Source organism: Octodon degus, unplaced genomic scaffold (assembly GCF_000260255.1).
Source record: "Octodon degus isolate 3935 unplaced genomic scaffold, OctDeg1.0 scaffold00016, whole genome shotgun sequence".
Lineage (NCBI taxonomy): Eukaryota > Metazoa > Chordata > Mammalia > Rodentia > Octodontidae > Octodon > Octodon degus.
In genome coordinates this window covers 21,129,103-21,148,729 of record NW_004524592.1, presented here as the reverse complement: position 1 = coordinate 21,148,729, position 19,627 = coordinate 21,129,103, and the positions used below count along the sequence as shown (strand labels likewise).

General features: G+C 42.3%; 1 protein-coding gene and 1 pseudogene across 5 annotated transcripts in view; one reads left to right on the top strand and one right to left on the bottom strand.

Annotated features, from left to right (window-relative positions):
- Window positions 1-16,043, top strand: part of Sec24b (SEC24 homolog B, COPII coat complex component) — a 62,054-nt gene extending 46,011 nt beyond the window's left edge. For 4 of the 5 annotated variants that reach the window (XM_023710036.1, XM_023710035.1, XM_023710033.1 and 1 more), the window contains 13 exons: window positions 2,820-2,938; window positions 3,262-3,317; window positions 3,788-3,994; window positions 6,211-6,334; window positions 6,947-7,105; window positions 7,804-7,977; window positions 8,745-8,855; window positions 10,918-11,093; window positions 11,614-11,751; window positions 12,698-12,802; window positions 13,705-13,797; window positions 14,937-15,040; window positions 15,236-16,043. In XM_023710036.1, coding sequence (XP_023565804.1) covers window positions 2,820-2,938; window positions 3,262-3,317; window positions 3,788-3,994; window positions 6,211-6,334; window positions 6,947-7,105; window positions 7,804-7,977; window positions 8,745-8,855; window positions 10,918-11,093; window positions 11,614-11,751; window positions 12,698-12,802; window positions 13,705-13,797; window positions 14,937-15,040; window positions 15,236-15,350 — 1,681 coding nt within the window. In that variant the 3' untranslated portion in view covers window positions 15,351-16,043. Of the gene's footprint in view, window positions 1-2,819; window positions 2,939-3,261; window positions 3,318-3,787; window positions 3,995-6,210; window positions 6,335-6,946; window positions 7,106-7,803; window positions 7,978-8,744; window positions 8,856-10,917; window positions 11,094-11,613; window positions 11,752-12,697; window positions 12,805-13,704; window positions 13,798-14,936; window positions 15,041-15,235 lie in introns of those variants that run through there. The other variant, XM_023710037.1, reaches the window with a different exon arrangement.
- LOC101593008 lies at window positions 1,638-2,442 on the bottom strand (annotated as a pseudogene).
- Window positions 16,044-19,627: the final 3,584 nt, after the last annotated feature.

Sequence of the window (19,627 nt, the reverse complement as noted above, 5' to 3'; positions counted from 1 at the left end):
TGTGCCCAATAGACACACATGGTTTTACCTATCCATTCAAACAAGGTAAAATCAAAAATGTCAAACTAATCTGAGAAGAAATGTGGCCATAAGATAGTCCAAGCAAGGAAGTTCCTCCTATGACAGTCTTGATTGCCCTGGGGAAGGATGAGTGGCTGGGCCACTGAGTGCTGATCTTCAGAAGCAGGCTGAGCCCCTCACTTAGGTGCTGAGCAGCAACCTAGGCCATGCAATGAATGAGCCCAGGATGGGTGCTTCCTTCTTTGCTCTTAATTCCTGGCTGTGTCTCACTGGGGAGCCTCTCAACTAGCATTTATATGATCACCAGATCTGTGGAAACTACATGGTTTTATTCTGCTTCTGTTTTTTTCTCCAGTATCCACAAGAGACAGGACTCAAGGTTATGGGTGAGAGTGGGTCACTTCTGCAGTGGATCTTGACATGGGCAGGGTATGGGATGTAGTCACACAAGTGCCCTAGGCTTCCCCCTCTTGCATTTGAACCCAAGAACCCTTGCTCTGCTAGCTGCTCCCAGTCACTGTAGCCTGTTTAGCACTGATCCTCACCTGTAAATGTAACTCCAGCTACTAAGGTAGTCGGGATTCTAAAAATGCAGAGGTGTACAAGGTTGGTATTTTGTGCTCTTTAGTAATTTAATTGTTACATTTGTACCTTGGTTTAAGTATTTGCCCTATTCACTCACAAGTGCTTACCCACTCTGGGAGTAGCTTCACAGTGGGTAGCAGTGGAGAGTGCTCTGCAGAGAACATCAAGTTCTGACCCCCGGCCAGAGGTGCAACAGTTCCTGACTGTGAAGTGGCTAGAGCTCCTATCTCAGCTTCCTGTTATAGCAGCCCACTCTCTTTCCTGCCCACACAGGGAGAAGTCTCCGTAGCACCCCTTGGGAGCCTCCCTAATGTAGTGCTGAGTGACAAACTGCAAATTAAGTATAGTGTAAAACTATTAGAAAATAATTGCATTTGATTATGACAAAAAATAAAGCATTAAGAAAATAAAAAACAAAGTAAAGGTGATAGGGCTCGTAGCAATGTAAAAGCTGATTTTGTGGTAGTTTCTGGAGACATCTTTGAGAAAGAGGACTTTAGTGCTGGAGCAATTGCAGTTCAACTGATATATTGTAATCTGAGGATGGGTCACAGGCCTCCACTCCCGGGTGAGTGGAGCTTCGATGCTCTGGGACTAGATGCTCCCAACATCAGTCTGCCAAGCAGCTGAGCATGTGGTACTGCTTCCTGAGCTCTAGTCCTCATCCTGCAAACATGTTCTCACCCTGGCACATGCTGAAAATGTTTCAGATGCATTACAGAAAGAATGAACTACGCAACGAGCCTACATGGCCGTGGGCTGCACTGAAATACACTTAGATGAGGCACCCGCATTAAAAAGGGAAGTAGGATGGGCACTGCAATGGTTACTTGCTTTGATAAACTGGGCCCTGTCTTTAAAACATTTCTGAAAGAATTTTTAAAAGATTGATAGATCAATTAAAACATGTTTTAAATTTTGCACATTAAAATTCATTGGCCTTTATAGGCCTTTCTTTTTTTTTTTTTTTTTTTTTTTACACTGGATTAAGGACAATTTATTGTTTTTATGTACAGAAAACTCAAAGTACGCTTAGCCCAGTTTAGTGGCAAGCTCTTTAGCCTTCGCTTTCTCCAGCTTGGCAATACGAGCCACAGATTTTGGACCCAGAACGTTGCCTCCCCAGTGACGGCGGATCTCATCGTATCTGTCATTGTAGTTGGTCCTGATGGCCTCCACCAGCTTAGCCAGAGCGCCCTTGTCCTCCGAGTTGACTTGTGTGAAGGCGACAGTGGCACAGGTCTTCCTGTGGACCAGACACCCCAGCCTGGCCTTCCCCTTGATGATGCAGTAAGGGACCCCCATCTTGCGACACAGGGCAGGCAGGAACACGACCAGCTCGATGGGGTCCACGTCATGTGCAATCACCACGAGCTGAGCCTTCTTGTTCTCTACCAGAGTGGTGACGGTGTTGACACCTGCTCTGAGGACCGGTGGCCTCTTAGTGGGGACATCCCCTTTGCCAGCAGCTTTCTTCTCTGCCCGGGCCAACAGCCTCTGCTTCTTCTCTTGCTTGGTCTCTGGTCTGTACTTGTGGGCGAGCTTAAGCAGCTGGGTAGCTGTTTGGCGGTCCAAGGCCTGGGTGAACTGGTTAATCGCAGGGGGCACCTTCAGCCGTTTGTACAGGATGGCCCTCTGTCGCTGCAGCCGGATGTAGCGGGGCCATTTGACAAAGCGGGTGAGGTCTCTCTTGGGCTGGATGTCCTGTCCAATGCCAAAATTCTTTGGCCTCTTCTCGAACAGGGGATTTACCACCTTCTTGGCCTCCTGCTTCTTCACGACAGCAGGGGCCGGGGCCACCTTGCCCTTGGCCTTCTTCCCTTTCGGCATCTCGGCCGGCTGACAGAAAAAGCTATAGGCCTTTCTTGTAACGTGTTCACTTAGCAGTCTGTGCTTTAAAAAGCTATATTATTGTAATGTCAGACCTGAAAATCTAGGTTTTTCCTTAAAAGAATTATGTTTCAAGGGAAAATTAGGAAGAAATCTTCTACTTTTTAAAGTATTGCACTTCTACTTTTGGTTTATTCTTATGTGAATACAGATATAGTTCAGTTTATGAAGTATGAAGTCTAAACACAAGTGTAAGGGCCTGAGTTCAATCCCCAGTTCCGCTAAAAAAAAAAAAAAAAAAAAAGAATTAGCTTTTTGGTTCATTATTTTATGATATCAAACATTACTAAGCATTTGAAATTTAAAATTGTTTTTGTCTTTAGGCTTCCTGGAGATTCACGAACAAGAATAGGATTCATGACCTTTGACAGCACTATTCATTTCTACAGTTTACAGGAAGGATTATCACAGCCTCAGATGTTGATTGTGTCTGACATAGATGGTAAGCATCTTACGAAATAAAACATCCCTCTGACAACAAACATTAGAGAGGATGCTGCAGAATTTTACAGTAGAGACTGTCGTGACCTGTGAGAATAGTATGGTGCACTTTGGTGTTTGTTTTTAAATGATTCTTTACAAATACTTGGTTCTTAGTTTTTTACACCTGTGTATGTAGTATACACATGTTTGTATAATATATACAGAATGTATATTTAATAAGGTGATGTTACAGTACACATTATATGTGTAACTTGATGAAAACTGTAATTTTCTAATTTGTTATATTTTAACTTTGTTGACTAAAATATGTTTTCCCTGTAGATGTTTTTCTACCTACACCAGATGGTTTACTTGTGAATCTATATGAAAGCAAAGAGGTGAGATTGATTTATTTTCTTGAAGTATCAAAGTATTTCCATGCTTCAACTAGAAGCCAACATTCATCCCCTTGCGGTATTGGTGCCTGACGGTAGACAGCACAGGTAGCATGTCTGTTTTCTCCTTAGTTGGCACTCTCCAGAGGTGCAGTGACATGCACTATATTCTGAGGGTTTTTTGTTTTGTTTCAGTTTTTCTGTATTTTAGAGAAAGGTCTATAGGGTTTTCAGGGTCTCACTACTAGATTGGACTCGTAGTGATCTGCCTGTCTATAGCCTCCTAAGAGCTGGGATTACAGGCACACGCCACCAGGCCCAGTCTCTATCGTTGTTTCAGTGTGCCCAGGGACAGGGCTGGCATGGCAGGCCTGGGGATCAAACCCCCAGCCCCTGAGCCTATCTGAGGTGTTTTAAACAAGAATATTGCCTTGCCTTCTCAGTAATTGAGTGTTTTATCTTTGTTTTCCCAGCTTATAAAAGTCTTATTGAATGCATTACCAAATATGTTCACCAACACAAGAGAAACACACAGTGCCCTTGGTCCGGCGCTTCAGGCTGCCTTTAAATTAATGTCTCCAACAGGTGGCCGTGTGTCTGTATTTCAGACACAGTTACCTTCCTTGGGTGCAGGGCTTCTGCAGTCCCGAGAAGATCCCAATCAAAGATCCAGCACAAAGGTACTGTATGTTCAGCATCTCTTTCCTGTCCACTTAATGCTGGTGATTCCTACCTCCACTGACAGTAACTCTTCATTATGCTACTGTGTCACTTCATTAATAATTTTAAAATCACAAAGAGTGTTTAACTGAACCTAACCTTTTTATATGTGTTACAGTGTTCTTTTCATTGCTTTGCAAGCCATAAAAATGTAGAAATTAGCCATTTCGTTTTACAAATGAGGAAACAGATTAAAGTGTCTTGTGAAAGGTTACATACTTTTAAATACTGAAGATGTGGCTTAATATTCTAATTCTGATTTTCCGTTGTTTTACAGTGAAAAACTGAGTTACGGTAATTTAACATGATCACTAAAAAAAAAAAAACTATAAAGACGTATGACCTATCATTGTGTGAAATGTGGAAAGTAGAGAAGAAAAATAATTCAACAATAATTTTAACTTGCAACTTATTGGCACTTAGCTAAAGACACAAATAAGCATAATTAGGCTTCATCCATGCAAATACATTTTTTAAGTGGTATTGATAGGTTTCTCAGATCCCTTAACTCTTAAAAAAATCCATATATCAGAGTAAAGATGAAATTACTTTATTCAACTGAATTATGCAATCACTAGGCAGCAATATCATTCAGCTTCTCTTCACAACTTAAGTTTGCAGACCAAAAATTAAAGAAAAAAGAAGGGCTGCAAGGACAGCCAACATTTTGGTCCTAGCCTTTCAAGGTCCGTGAGGACTCAGGACATAGAAGAACCTATACTGTAACATCCTGCAACTCAGTTGTGTCCCAAATTTTCTGATCAAGGAGATTATGGGGCCACATAAGGAAAGTGATGTAGAGTGTGCCTAAGGAAAGTCACTGGGAGAGAAAACATTCTCTCAGGCTTTCAGAAAGATCAAATTTGTCAGGCAATGGCCATGACTCATCCACATGGCTGACACTGACAAAGGATCTACAAACTGTGGTACAGGGTTTCAGGATAAATCCTGAGAGGATTTGACTGACCTTGTCAGACGCAAAAGTTACATTTCTTGTTATATAGGTCTTTATCTTTGTCTTAACCATTCAGCAGAAAAGTATAATAATGAGGTATGAAAAGTAAAGCCATATTAATATGCTGAGCTGTAAAGGGCTCAAGTCAACAACTTCTGACATTGTCAGTCATGCAGATAACCCACTACTATTATAGTCTACTGGACTGTGTTGGATTATTTTGCTGAATTCACACACCTACTATATTTATTTATTTATTTTTTTTAAAGATTTATTTATTTATTTTTATTTTTTTTTAAATTTTTATTTATTTATTTGAGAGAGAGAGAGAGAGAGAGAGAGAGAGAGAGAGAGAGAGAGGGGCCAGCTCAGCCCACCAGGGGGCGTTCTGGCTGGCATGTGGTGCTGGGGGATTGAACCGCGGTCCCTGATGCTTTTGCTAAGCTTGTTCTAAGTAGGTGCTTTAGACCACTGAGCCATCTCTCCAGCCCACACCTACTATATTTAAATGGCAGTGGAATACCCATCTCTGACAAAACTAAACAAAAAAGGATACAAATGAAGGACCATTTTGTATCTGTATATACGAAATAGGATAGTGTTTAGACAGGATATCATGTCTGTATCTTGTACTATGAATAACCACTAGAAAACAATAATATGCAATGTATTAATTGTTGAAACTGTCCTACTAATTGTTTTTGAAACTGCCTCATTGCTGTTTTTTCTCAATAAAATTAATATAAAACAAAATAAACCTTCTTAACCCAAATGAATTTCTGATGCTTTTACTCTGGAGCCAAATTTATTGGATCTGTAGCCTTAACATTTTGCCACACTATAATATTGTGATTATGTAATCTTGGCCATTTTATTTCTTTAGACGAGATTGGGTACATTCAGGGCAGTATGGCCTTAGACTTCTTCAGTTTTTGCTTTGGTTTCCTCATCTGTAAAAGGCAGATAATAAAAACCTCTTGAGATAATGTGTTAATGTGATAATCAAAGTGTTTGATATATGCAGAACATCTAAAGTGGTGCTGAGCCATAAGTGCTTTTTACACTGCTTTAGGAAATCTATGCCAAATACCTCAGTGCTTTTAAAACCCCTTACCTTGGTAATGGAGAAGAGACTGTCCTCTTCCTTATTATAAGAAAAGAGATGGACAGTTGTGGATAATTAAAGGCTTTCAGCCCTTACTTAGTGATCTGTTGGCTTAGGTGGTGCAGCATCTTGGTCCTGCAACTGACTTTTATAAGAAACTTGCTTTGGATTGCTCGGGACAGCAGACAGCAGTGGACCTGTTCCTTTTAAGCTCACAATATTCTGACTTAGCTTCTCTAGGTAAGTTTTTCTGTTGACGTGAACATTTCCCACGTGTAATTAAATCTAAATTTTTCAGTCGGCATGCTCAGTACCTTGGAGAGAATGATGTATGAATTGTGTACATAATGTCTATGAAGATTACCAATGAACTCTATAAAATGCCAATAGCATTTTGTTTATATAGTGGTTCCCTGGAGGGCCGGCCTGATAGCTCAGTGGACTAAAGTGTCTGCTTATGCAGAGCACAACAGCCAGGGTCTGATCCCCAGCATGCCGTGCCGGCCCCACCCCTGGGGCACACTGAGAAGGCCATTGAGACTGGGCATGGTGGCGTGTGCCTGTGATCCCAGCGCTTGAGAGGCTGAAAACAGGAGAATCACTGCAAGTCCGATATATGTAGTGAGACCTAGTAGACCCTGTACTAAATAATAGTAATAGTAATGGCTCCCTGAGTGTTTTGCTCAAGAATAAACATATATAAAAATTTTTGTTTTCTGATGTAGTGTTACTTGTATTTTGACAACTTTAGCTTTTTCCTTATAACTCAGATTTCTTCACAACATAGAATGTGTATAATTGTATGAGTAGAATATAGTTGTTCTATAGCTAATTCTTTTCTTCTATCCAAAGCTTGCATGTCCAAGTATTCTGCAGGATGCATCTATTATTACCCATCTTTCCACTGTACCCACAACCCTTCCCAAGCAGAAAAGTTGCAGAAGGACCTGAAACGGTATCTTACAAGGAAAATTGGGTTTGAAGCTGTCATGAGGATAAGGTGTACTAAAGGTATGACCTTGTAAAAATTATGTTACATGCTTATATCAAAATAGTGATACATTCACTATCATACTGTTACGAGTGTGTGCAATTATTCAGTAGTATTTTTTTAAGAAAAATACATGAGTGGATAAAAGTAATTTTTTGATTTATTCAAGAAGAACCTTAAGATGGTCTTTTGACCATCTTGAAAATGATTTGAGGAGAACTAAGGCAATAGAGAAGCTCTTAAATGAACACTTAAGAATCTTTGCCTTTATAATCACTTAGTTTACATTTCCTTGGATTTATGTGAGTGTTTGATTTCTTATTTTAAATCTAAGTTATAAGGTAGTCCTTATTTAATTTGCTTTGTTAGGTCCTTGACTTCAGATCACATGAGAAAATGTTCAGATTAGATATTGATACAGATTAAGAGCATAGTCTTCCTTTTGCATGCCCTGCATTAGTTTTTGGAATTAGTGCAGTCCATCTTTACCTCCCCTTCATCTATTTTTGGCTTTATGCTTTATTTTGAGACAAAATCTCGCTAAGTTGGCCAAGGCTGGGTTCAAACCTGCAGTCCTCCTGCTTCAGCCTCCCAGAATGCTGGGATTAGAATTGTACATCAATACGCCAGGCTCCCTTTATCTTTCCAACTTAAGTTTACCTTGAGGTCAAGAGAGTGTGGTTACTTGAGCTTTCATACAGTCTTGTCTGCTTTTCAGGTCTTTCAATGCACACCTTTCACGGAAACTTCTTTGTCCGCTCCACGGACCTGCTGTCTCTTGCCAACATCAATCCTGACGCTGGGTTCGCAGTGCAGCTGTCCATTGAGGAGAACTTAACAGACACCTCTCTAGTGTGCTTTCAGACGGCACTACTCTACACGTCCAGCAAAGGTCAGGGCCTCTGCAAGGGCCACAGCAGCAGCTGTCTCTTCCTCACACACTCTCTGGGGAGTGGGGCAGCATCATCCCCTGGGAAGCAGTGGAATTCCTGCCAGTTAATCAAGCCTATATTCTGTGGTGGGGGGAGTTAACTTCACTTTTTAATCTTCAAATAATACGTGTCTGCAGTGTTTGTGTATATGTGCATGTGTTATGTGTAACATTTATAGCCCTTAGATCATATGGTTCTGGTAAGCACCTAAATGCTGCTGTGCCGGTCCTGGTATTATTTCTTGCCCTGTAAAAGCGAATTTTCATTAAATTGCTGTTTCACCTTTACTTGTTATGTGACAGCTAAATTTTCAGATATTTTGCTTTGTTAGGTATAATTTATAGTGAGTGACATTAATAGAAATTAGAACTTAATGTTCAACTGTGTTAAAATTGTGTGTATAGCTGTAATCCCAGCACTTGGGTGTCTGAGGCAGGAGGATTGCTGCAAGTGCTAGGCCAGTCTAGACTACATGGTGAGTTTAAGGCTCACTGGAGCTACAATGTAGCATGACCCTCTCAAGCTAAAATTGTGTTTGATCCTAGTTGTAGATTTGGTAAATGTTTCATTTTCTTTAAGACACATTAATTGTAAAACTTTGTATTTATATTGCATTTTACCCTCCATTTTATATTGGGTTCACTAAATTTTTAATCTAGCTATATAGCATGCTAAGGAAACTTGTTATCTTTCTTCCTTAAATAACATTTATTCCCATTTTATTCAGGTGAGCGGAGGATTAGAGTACACACACTCTGCTTGCCCGTGGTGAGCTCCCTGGCAGATGTGTATGCAGGTGTGGACGTGCAAGCTGCTGTCTGTCTCCTTGCAAACATGGGTAAGTACAGAGTTAAAGAGTGGGCAAAACTTACTTTTCTATGCCAAAAACTGAGGGTGGAGCTGTTTTTTTAATTCTAAAGAAGTTCTTTAAAAATTTGTTTTTCCTTTCTTGGTGTTTTGAGATAGACTTGCTGCGTAGTCCGGCTGGCCTAGACCTCACTGTGTAGCCCTCACTGGCCTCAAACTTGCAGTGATCTTCCTCCCTCAGCCTCCCAAGTGCAGGAATCGGAGTGCTGGGATTACAGGGATCTATTGCCAAACCTGGCTGTCTGTTTATATTTACATTAGAACAAATTAGACTCTTCTATTTCTAACAGATTCTCAGTTTAACAATCATTTAACGAGCATGATCACTAGTGCAGTAAAAGCTTAATGAACTTCAGCTAACAAAGATAGGAACAAGCTGTACTATGTCAGTGCAGTAGAACAGAGCTCCATGATGCAAGAAAGGAAGCAGCAGAGCTGGGCAGACAGGGAAGACCTCAGAGGTAATGCAATATACATTACCTTACTTAATCCTTAAAATGCCCTGGATAGGTAGGCACTGTTTTCCTATGCAGCTCACTAGCTGAATAAAGCTAAACCCAAAAGGCCTGTTTGCTTTCATTCACATGATGTGGGAGAAAGGCAGTTAACCTGCAGGTTAGTATCAGCAATCTCTACTGCCAAGGTCCCTGCAGAGGGCGCCCTGGGGAAGGTGCTTGTACAGTAGTAGCAACTGATTACATAGGTGTGCATTTGACACACAGCCCACCAGAGAACTATACTTAGTGAACATCGTTTTGTTTTGGGTAAATTTAGACTTAAAATGAACTTTCCTATTTCCATGTAGTTCCAGAGCAGCATAGTTTTTATTACTCAAAATTATAGTAGTGTTTACTGAAGAAGCCCCAGACTATCCTCCTCCCAGGATTTCGTGCATGTTGGGTGAGCATTGTACCACTGAGCTATAACCCCAATCAGATCCTAATTTTTAAGGTGTCCTTTTATATCTGGATTTTAAATTATCTGTACTGTAACTGATTGTTTTTCAGTATACTTTTAATGATTGAACATATTTATAGATTTTTTTTCTGTTTTAATAAAATATGTTCTTGGGGAAAAGGTTCACAGAATTTGTTTCTTCAGTGTCCATAGGAAAATCTATGTTCATTTGGCCTCTTTTTGGGGATTTTTTTGTTTTGTTTTGTTCTGTTTTTTGTATTTAAGGAAGGGTCTACAGGGTGTTCATAATCTGACTACTAGATTGGACTCATAGTGATCCACCTGTTTACAGCCTCCCAAGAGCTGGGATTATAGGTGCACACCACCACACCCAGTCTCAATAGCTGTCTCAGGGTGCCCCTGGGGCAGGGCTGGGATTGAACCCCGGGTCCTTGAACCCACTTGCAGGCCCTTTAATCCACTGAGCTATTTGGCTGACCTTGGCCTCTTGTTTTAATTTGTTGACCTGGAGTGCTTTGCAAAGATCTTAGAGGATTGGGGCCAGTGAAGTAACCCAGAAGACTAAGTAGGCAAGTTTAGGCAAGCACAGGGAGCATGGTTCGATCCCCCGCACCATGTGCTGCGCTAGCCTTGCCCCCCATGGCAGGCTGAGCTGGCCAGAGTGTGGCTGTAGTGGCAGGTATAGTGGCGTACACCTGTAATCCCAGTGCTGGAGAGGCTGAAAACAGGAGGCTCACCATGAGTCTGCACTGCATAGTGAGACCATGTAGCAACCGAATACATTTAAAAAAAAGAAAAGAAAGATCTTAGAGGATCACAGAGACATAGTCCAAAAGAATCTAGATTTCTTCTGATTGTCAAATTTACTTAGGTTTAGTTCAGAAAAAATGTGTGATAAGCAGACACATCATATCAGAGAACTGGCCAGTCATGGTGCTGCCAACCTAGATTACTATATATTAAGACCCTGTCTCCAAAATTTTTTTAAAAAGGGGGCAGAGGAGCGGTAGAAATGCATCCTGTTTCTTAAGAAATGAAAACACAAGATACACTATCTGTTCTAGAGTTCACTGGCATGGTGGTGGTTAAAGTCTTTTGTTTTGGTTGCTTTGTAGCTGTGGATCGATCAGTTTCATCAAGTCTGTCAGATGCAAGAGATGCCTTGGTTAATGCTGTGGTGGACTCACTGTCAGCGTATGGCTCTACCGTCTCAAACTTCCAGCACTCAGGCTTAATCGCCCCTGCCTCCCTCAAGCTCTTTCCTCTCTATGTTCTGGCCCTTCTCAAACAGGTAGCGCTTAATATGTTGTTACCTTTAAAGATTTTTTAAATTCTTAGATATAAAAAATGAAATCTAGGTTGTTGCTTTTAATACTTAGAGAATTATGCATTTTAGTTCTGAAGACTTAAGGAAAAAAAAGTGGAAAATATAGATATATACATAGTATTTGTAAAAATATACTTGTTCTTTAATACATGTGAGCAGTTTGAATAATGCAGTCATAGCCCACTCTTCATATGTGCTTCTGAAAAGCGACTCTTAGGAAAGGATCTAGTTTTACTGACGATCTATCCATTGTCTCGGGCACTGTCATAGGTGCAATATACATTACCTTACTTAATCCTTAAAATGGCCAGGATAGGTAGGCACTGTTTTCCTATGCAGCTCAGAGCAGCTAAGTGACTTGCTCACATCCCTGTTAAATGTCAGATCTGAGAACTGAATCCACACTTTCTCCATAGTGGATGGTGTATGTTTGTCTTTGTCCACTGTGTTTGTTTTACTTGAAAACCTGTCCTCTTCCTTGTAGAAAGCATTTAGAACAGGTACAAGTACACGCCTGGATGATCGGGTATATGCCATGTGCCAGATAAAGTCCCAGCCGCTTGTTCATCTGATGAAAATGATTCACCCCAACTTATACCGAATAGACAGGCTGACAGATGAGGTAGGTGCTGTAGTGAAGTGGAAGTTGTTCAATTGGAATATGTGAGTGTTTTGATTTTACACTAAGGTTATACTGTATTTTCAGTGGTTTCTTTCATTTCTCCCCCTGCTAATGATTTATTAAATAAGGGTTCCAGCTGTGGAATAACATTCTCATATACTTGCAGTGTAACTTTTCTTGTAAGTTTAGTTGTAATATTTGTTACAAAGCTAAGCCATAAAGTGGGCATTTCCATTTGTATTCTGAGATGCTGGTAATTTCTGATACAATCACATCACAGCACTGATTGTTTAGTTAACCTAATCTGAAGTCCAACAATAATTCTAATGTGCAAATGTGTGTGGTACCTTTGGGTTTTGTGCTAAAACTAAACTCTCTGGAATTAATATTAATTCCAGACATAATATTATGTTTCTAAAGAAACGTAAAGAAGTAGCTTGTGGCTGAGGGGATAGCTCAGCGGCATAAGTGCCTGCCTAGCAAGCACAAGGTCCTGAGTTCGATCCCTGGTACAGGAAGGAAGAAAAGGAAGGAAGGAAGGAAGAAAGGAAGGAAGGAAGGAAGGAAGGAAGGAAGGAAGGAAGGAAGGAGGGAAGGAAAGATGGAAAGATGGAAAGACGGAAAGACGGAAAGACAGAAAGACAGACAGATAAAGAAGTAGCTTAGCATGCAGAAAGGTCAGCACTCAGGCTTCTACTGTTTCCTGAACCTGAAAGGGAAGTCAGCAGGGCAGAGGATTCCTGCTTTTATTCTTAGTTGGAATATATTTGAGTTTCTTGAGTCTATAACCAAGGTAGCATGCTTGCAGTCAGTATTGTTTTGTATCCTACAAAGTTCTTGAGTGTCTGCTCTTAGTATTCCATCTGGTTAGTGGCCGCTAAGCCCCACCCCGTGACGGCATGCTGATGGCAGCATCAACCCTTTCACTCTGTCCTCTCTTTGGCAGGGTGCAGTTCATGTCAACGACAGGGTGGTGCCTCAGCCGCCTCTCCTGAAGCTGTCTGCAGAGAAGCTCACGCGGGAAGGCGCCTTCCTCATGGACTGTGGCTCGGTGAGCACTCTCCACTGGCCTAGGTCTGGGTCGCCATGGCCCAGTACAGGCAGAGGCTGGTTCCATTCCTTGCTGCTGGTTGACACTGTGTTCCTAGCAGGGATTAGTGAGGGTATTACTATGAACTCAGTGTCCTTAAGAAGAAGTAAAGAGCAGTTCTTGCCTCCAAGGACTCAAAATTCCAAGCACTTCAAGAGTTTACCTGGTTCAGTTTTCTACAACCATTGTCAGAAATCTCAGTGATGAGTTTAGTTGAGAAGTCACTGCACAAGGAGGGAAATGATGTCAGTCAGTCAAGATAAAGGGCAAACCCTTAGGTGAAGTGGAGGGTTGGTAATAGAATAGTGGATGATGCCTGTAGCGCCAGCACTTTGGGAGGCTGAGGCAAGAAAGTCACAACTTTGAGCCCAGCCTGGGCAACTCAGTGACTTAGCAAGAACGTGTCTCAAAAATCACAAAAATGGCCAAGGATATAGCTTTGTGCAGAGGCCCTGATGAATTCGGTCATTATACCACCACCACCAAAACAAATGAGTGGGAACTATGATGAGTCATTTATTCTAATTAAAGAATTCCTGCTGGAAACAGACCACATACACATTATGAGAACCCTTAAAATTAAAACAAAGGTAGGAGTTCTCTAGAGTTGTGATAGCAAACCTTTTAGAGTTCTCAGTGATAACAAACAGCCCACTGTGGCACCTGTGCCATAGGCCACCCCACTGCTCTGGATTCTTGGGTGTGAATTCAGTGTGCCAACCACCAGTTTTCTGTCTTGCTTTATGTTCATCCCTACTGTATTTGTAATAACAGACTTGACCTTCTGCTTGGTCATTTTGAGAGGATTAACTGTAATGGGTTTTCTGAACTATTAAGTTGTTTCAATGTTTTGCGTTTTTAAGGTTTTTTACATTTGGATTGGAAATGGCTGTGACAGTCACTTCATAGAGGACGTGCTTGGATATCCTAATTTTGCATCAGTACCACAGAAAATGGTCAGTGAATTTTATACAACTTTGTTTTTCTTGGTTTTTGATGACATAAAATCTGTAAGGTTAACTCTGTTAGCCATTTTAAAATGTATGGTTCATTGATTTTCAAGTATCTTCAGAGTATCATATAGCCATCAGCAGTCTCATTTCTGCACATTTCCATCACTTTAATAAAGAGAACCTGTATTTCCCGATCTGTCCCTTCTCCTCCACTTTGCAAGCTGCTAATCTGCCTCCTAGCTGAATTCACAGTAATTAAAAGAAGCCTTTTAGTCTTGGGCTTCTCTTACCTCCAATCAAATCGGCAAGACCTCCACCATGTGGCTTGGGTTAGGGAGACTTGTAGGACCGGAGACTGTCCCTTGTTGGGCGTGGCAGCCATTTCTGTCTTGAGGCTGTAGTGAGCAGTGCTGTTCCACATGTCTGTGGGCATGTTCCTGGGTGCCAGGGCTTCAGCCACCCCATACCGTCCATGTTTACCTTCCAAAGAAATCTCACACTGCTCACAAACAGCATTAATGTCGCTCACTGATACTAGCCTAATATTTTCACTGGGCCTTTACTGAATACAGGTTTACCCATGCCAAGAAATGTGATGCTGGATTCTGGTTTCTTTCATCAGATTCAGAGACCTTTCTTCCATGTTGTAATTCTGTCCTTTTTCCAGAATTTAGTGTAAGTTCAATATAATCTTTGTCCAGATCTAGTGTTTGGATTTTATATTTTCAGAGTTGAGCATGAAAGTCTCCTCGGAGGCTATTTTTAGACTACAGTATAGTAGGTAACTGCTAAGTGGATTGGACTTAGTGGTGGCCCTGCATTGGAGTATTTCCTACGGAAGAAACAAAGGTGCATGGTGGCAAGAGTGATGTGCTAGCCACTGTGTATATTGAGTTTTATCCAGAAAAAAATCAGTACTGCATAAAACATGAGTGACATACCTCTGAGCAAACAGTTCTTTCTGATTTATCCAGAAAATTAGCAAGGATTTGCCAGCATTGTAGATGAGTGCTTCATGGTCACTTCTCTCAGGACCAGGCATAGAATCCAAGCACTTGATTTGAGGTCTGGAATCCTGATGTACTGCTAATTCTGCTAACATCTAGGAGAGGAATGGCTCCTAATTCTGTCTCTTTTTTCAGACACATCTTCCAGAGCTGGACACGCTTTCATCAGAAAGGACCAGATCCTTTCTGACGTGGCTTCGAGACAGCAGGCCCTTGAGCCCCGTCCTCCACCTGGTGAAGTAAGTGCCTCCACCACTGCACAGCGTCGCGCACCTCCCCGAGTGGAGATGTGGGCCCCAGCTAGCCTTCAGTGCTGCCATAATATGTTCCAAGCAGAGCACTTGATTAATAACTCCTGTTCCTTGTCCCTGAAGTTCCATGCGTTAGTGCCATTTTTAAACACCCTCAGATAAGTGTTTCTTACTCTCTTGCAGAGATGAGAGTCCTGCTAAAACAGAGTTCTTCCAGCATTTGGTTGAAGACCGTACAGAAGCTGCATTCTCATACTATGAATTTCTGGTTCATGTCCAGCAGCAGATTTGTAAGTGAAATAGAATAAAAGTGATTGAGAGTCAAAATGCATAACCTAGGTAGCACATAGTCTTGTCACAGAAGCACACGTGCTTGCTGGCTGTCTGGGGCTGTGGTGACTGGGAAGGGAGAAAGGAGCCGCACCGTCCCAACCACAGTGCCATTGCCGTGGCGCTGCCCCTCGCAGGCTGGAGTCGGCTCTACCGTTCCAGTAGTTGAGTTCCTGTGCTCTCAGCACAAGCTGGCAATCTCTGTAGCCATGTGGAATGACGTGTCATCATGTGAAATTAGATACATCTGTTTTCTTATGATTCCTACAACCTTTCTGGACCTGAATTCTGACAAGAGGCACCGCAAGGCAGTGGTTCCATGTTACTATGAGTTACTTTTTGACAAGGAATGGTTCCTACCTATTGTCCCTGTAAAGACAGTAGAGTTCCAGTACATGAGCTATAGAAAACTATATATATGATGTACATAAATGTTACATTTGTAAAGAAAATGTAAAAATGTAACTATAGAATATGAATTGCTTAAACTGTGCTTCTTTGTTGGATGACAATGCCTTTTGTCACAGTTAGAGAATGAGATTGACTAACACATATTATGAATTGAGGCCACAAAAGAAACACAAAACTTTGTAATTCTGTTAAATCTTTTATGTGGATTTATTTATGATCAGCCTACTAATTAAAAATATTTTGCTTGACAGTTGGTTTGGTGTTTTTTTGGATCTGTTTGGGGGTTGTGGTATTTTTTTACATACAAGATACATTGAATTCCCTTCTTGGGGGAACTCAAATGATTGTATATTCTGCTTAGGAATGCACATGTATCAGTACTCCTTCATTGGTATGTAAATATTACAAGTACTTGTTTTATATTCTAAAAACAAATGACACTTTTTAAAATACATTTAATTACTAAATATGATCTTAAATTCTCTTTTAAATTTAAGCATTTTTCCTGCGGGGTGGGTGTGTGTGTGTGTGTGTGTGTTGCTGAGGGAGAACCCAGAGGCCCTCTGCATACAAGAAAGCACCACCAATGAGCTCTGTTCCCAGCCCTTTTGTTTTCCAGACAGAGTTTGCACTGAGTTCCCCAAGCTGGTCTCAAACCTGTGATCCTCCTACCTCTGTTCCCTGAATAGCTGCAGTACAGATAAGTGTCATTGCACTTCCGTTCCTGCATGTTAGGAGCAAGAAAATGTGCGTGGTGTATGTGACTATCCGTTTTATTCAATTGACTAAGGTTACCATCTTGAACTTTGAGAGAATAAATTTATTCTTACTAAGAAATCTCCCAGAGGCTAGGTGTGTGCAGTGACACACACCTGTAATCCCAGCACTGTTGAGAGGCTGAGGGATGAGGATCACAAGATTGAGTCTTATTTGGGAAATTTATAGACTTAGTAAGACCATATCTCAAAATTAGAAATGAAGGGCTCGGTGCAAAAGCCCTGGGTTCAATCCTCAGTACCACCAAAAAAGACATATTTGGGGCTGGGTACAGTGGCTCACACCTGTAATTCTAGCTACTTGGAGGGCTAAGGCCGGAGGATTGCAGGTTCAGGGTCAGCCTGGGCAACTTACTAAGATGTTAGCTCAAAATAAAAGATGTTTTAAAAAGCTAGGAAGGTAGCAGAGGGGTGGAAGCCCGGACATCAGTCACCAGTGCCATCAGAGCACAAAGACTCTTGGGCTGGTGCTACCTCTCTGGTGCAACCTTCACTGGAATATGCCAGACACTGGGTTTATTCCTAGCACCACAGAAAAAAGAAATCTCTCATTCACTGGCAGCTCATTTACTACACCGACATGAACCCTTAGGCTGTGGGGTGGCCTTTTGTTTTATTTATTTATGTGTGTGTGTGTGGCCAGCTCAGCCCACCAGGGTTACAAACCCTCCGAAGTCCTGGCTAATAAACTTTGGAAGGAAACAGCTCTTGGTTTGCAGCACAGAGGGTTTGTACTGGTTCTGTGCTTTGGCGATCTCTTTTTAGATAAAAATAAAAGTGCTGTCACCCATTCCTGATGGGAATGGGAGGTTGACTCACCCTAACACTACTTGCTAATTAGTAGCAGAGCTGACAGTAGAACCAAGCATTCTACCCCCAGGACTCATTCCTGGGCCAAATAGCAAGAGCATCTTAGTGAACAGTGAGAGGAGTTGCACGGTGGAGGATGAAGAAAGGAGGACAAGACTCAGAATGCAGGAAGCTGAGGTCAAGTGGAGCCCCTCTCCTGATGGGAGAAAGGGAGCCGCCCAATGACTGCAGCACATTTATTCCTTTATTTATACACTCTGCAGGTTGATGTCAGATGAATCCCCTCTGCTTAACAGCTTGTTTAACTGGCTTTCCCTGGGTGCCCTGTGTTCTCTAGTTGGCCCTGCTGTATCCTGAGACGTCTGATGGATCTCCAGCTCAGCCGCTCCTCCAGTTACCTGCAGGGTCCCTGTATTCCCTATGTCACTGCATCCAGAGAGATGGGAAAAGTGGTTGAGGATCCCTGGGCCAGTCTCCATGGGATGGGACTAACATGTCACAAGATTGCCTAGAACATGAAGACAAGTGGCTGTGCCACCTCCACGGTGCTGCCCACAATACCTTGTGGCTTTGGACACCTAGGGTTCTCTGTGTACCTACACATTGTGTGTCACACTAGGCTATGACCAAGTCGGTGTAAGGCTTCCAGGCAAAGTCCCAGCAAGAGAGAGCCTTGGGCTGGTGAGATGGCTCAGTGGTCTAAAAGCACCTACTTAGAACAAGCTTAGCAAAGCACAGAGACCACGGTTCAATCCCCCAGCACCACATGCCAGCCAGCCCCGCCCCCTGGTGGGCTGAGCTGGCCACACACACACACACACACACACACACATAAATAAATAAATAAAATTTTAAAGAGAGCCTTGCTCAGTCATAGCGCATGCCCTGAGGAAAGCAGTATGACCTGTTAGCATACTGGGGTCATCGCACCCCTTGATCATGGAGCACATTCCTGGACAAGCAGATGGTAGTAGCCTGCATCTCAATCTGTCTTGCCTTCTCTCTTGATGGAGGCTACATCTGGTTATGTGATGTCACCTCATCACAGCCATGCAACCCCAGCATCTCCTCAGACTGAGGGACTCATTTCATACTCAAGAACTGCAGCAAGGAAAACTTGCTTATCTCAACTATCACCCAACAAGCCACAGGCTCGGTACAAAGGCGGACCATCTTCCAAAGACTATTCCAGAGATATCTGGGATGAATACATGTTTTGAATCTGCCAATAAAATGCTGTTCTGTAGCCAGAACACAGAAGTCTGAGAGTCAGGAATGGAAGGGAGCACATTCTGATCTAAGATTCCCAGACTCTGAGGGTCTTAGTTCCCACATATAATGCTCTTACTGAGTTGGAAGTTGGGGACTAGGGACTTCCTACTGGGGACTCCCTGTAACAACCACCAGAAAGGGGCTGGTGCCAGTGATGAAAAAAAATTGACTTGCTGCTTTTATGAGGAAGGGGACACTATCTAGGGACCTAGCAGATTTTGCAGAATGTCTCTACAGTCACCAACAAAAGAGTGGATTGCCTATGATCAAACGTTTCCAACATTAAGTCTGGAATTTCCAACAAGGCAGGGGACACAGAGCATTCTATGCCACGCTTGTGAGAAGTTGGGATACAGCCTGAGTGGTGCCACGGTGGTAAGCCTGACAGTGACTAGCATTCCTGCTCTGCATGTCACCTTATTAATGTTAGGCTGAATCTAACAGAGAGGGAGCCAAACAAAATGTGAAGGATGTCCCTCTCCTAGTTGTGCCAGGCTGTCCCTGAGCTCATCAGGCTTTCTGTCCCTCCCCGGGATGATGACCATTCCTTGGGGTGAGTCCACGTGGTTTTGTGGAATAAACATGTAGAGCACGGCCCACGGCTTGTGGCACTCAGGGAGCATGTGGTGAGTGTGGCCAGCAGTCTCACTCTTGGTCTTCATCCCCCTGCTGAGTTCTCTCCCAAGATTCCTCCCAAAGAACATACATTTTTATGCTGGACGATGCCATTTTAATTCTTAAGCTCAACCTATTACTTGCAACCATGCACTACTGATGGATGCATAGAAGGGAAGACACTGCCTCTATCCAGTAGGTACAGCCAAACTTCAGACAGCCTGCCTCAAATTAACTTCACACCTCGTCTCTCTGTCTCCCCACCACCACCACCTCCCAGGGACTCAGTTCAGCTGAGATTTTGCACTGAGCTACATCCCCAGCCCTTTTTTATTTTAAAATTTATTTATTTACTTTTTTT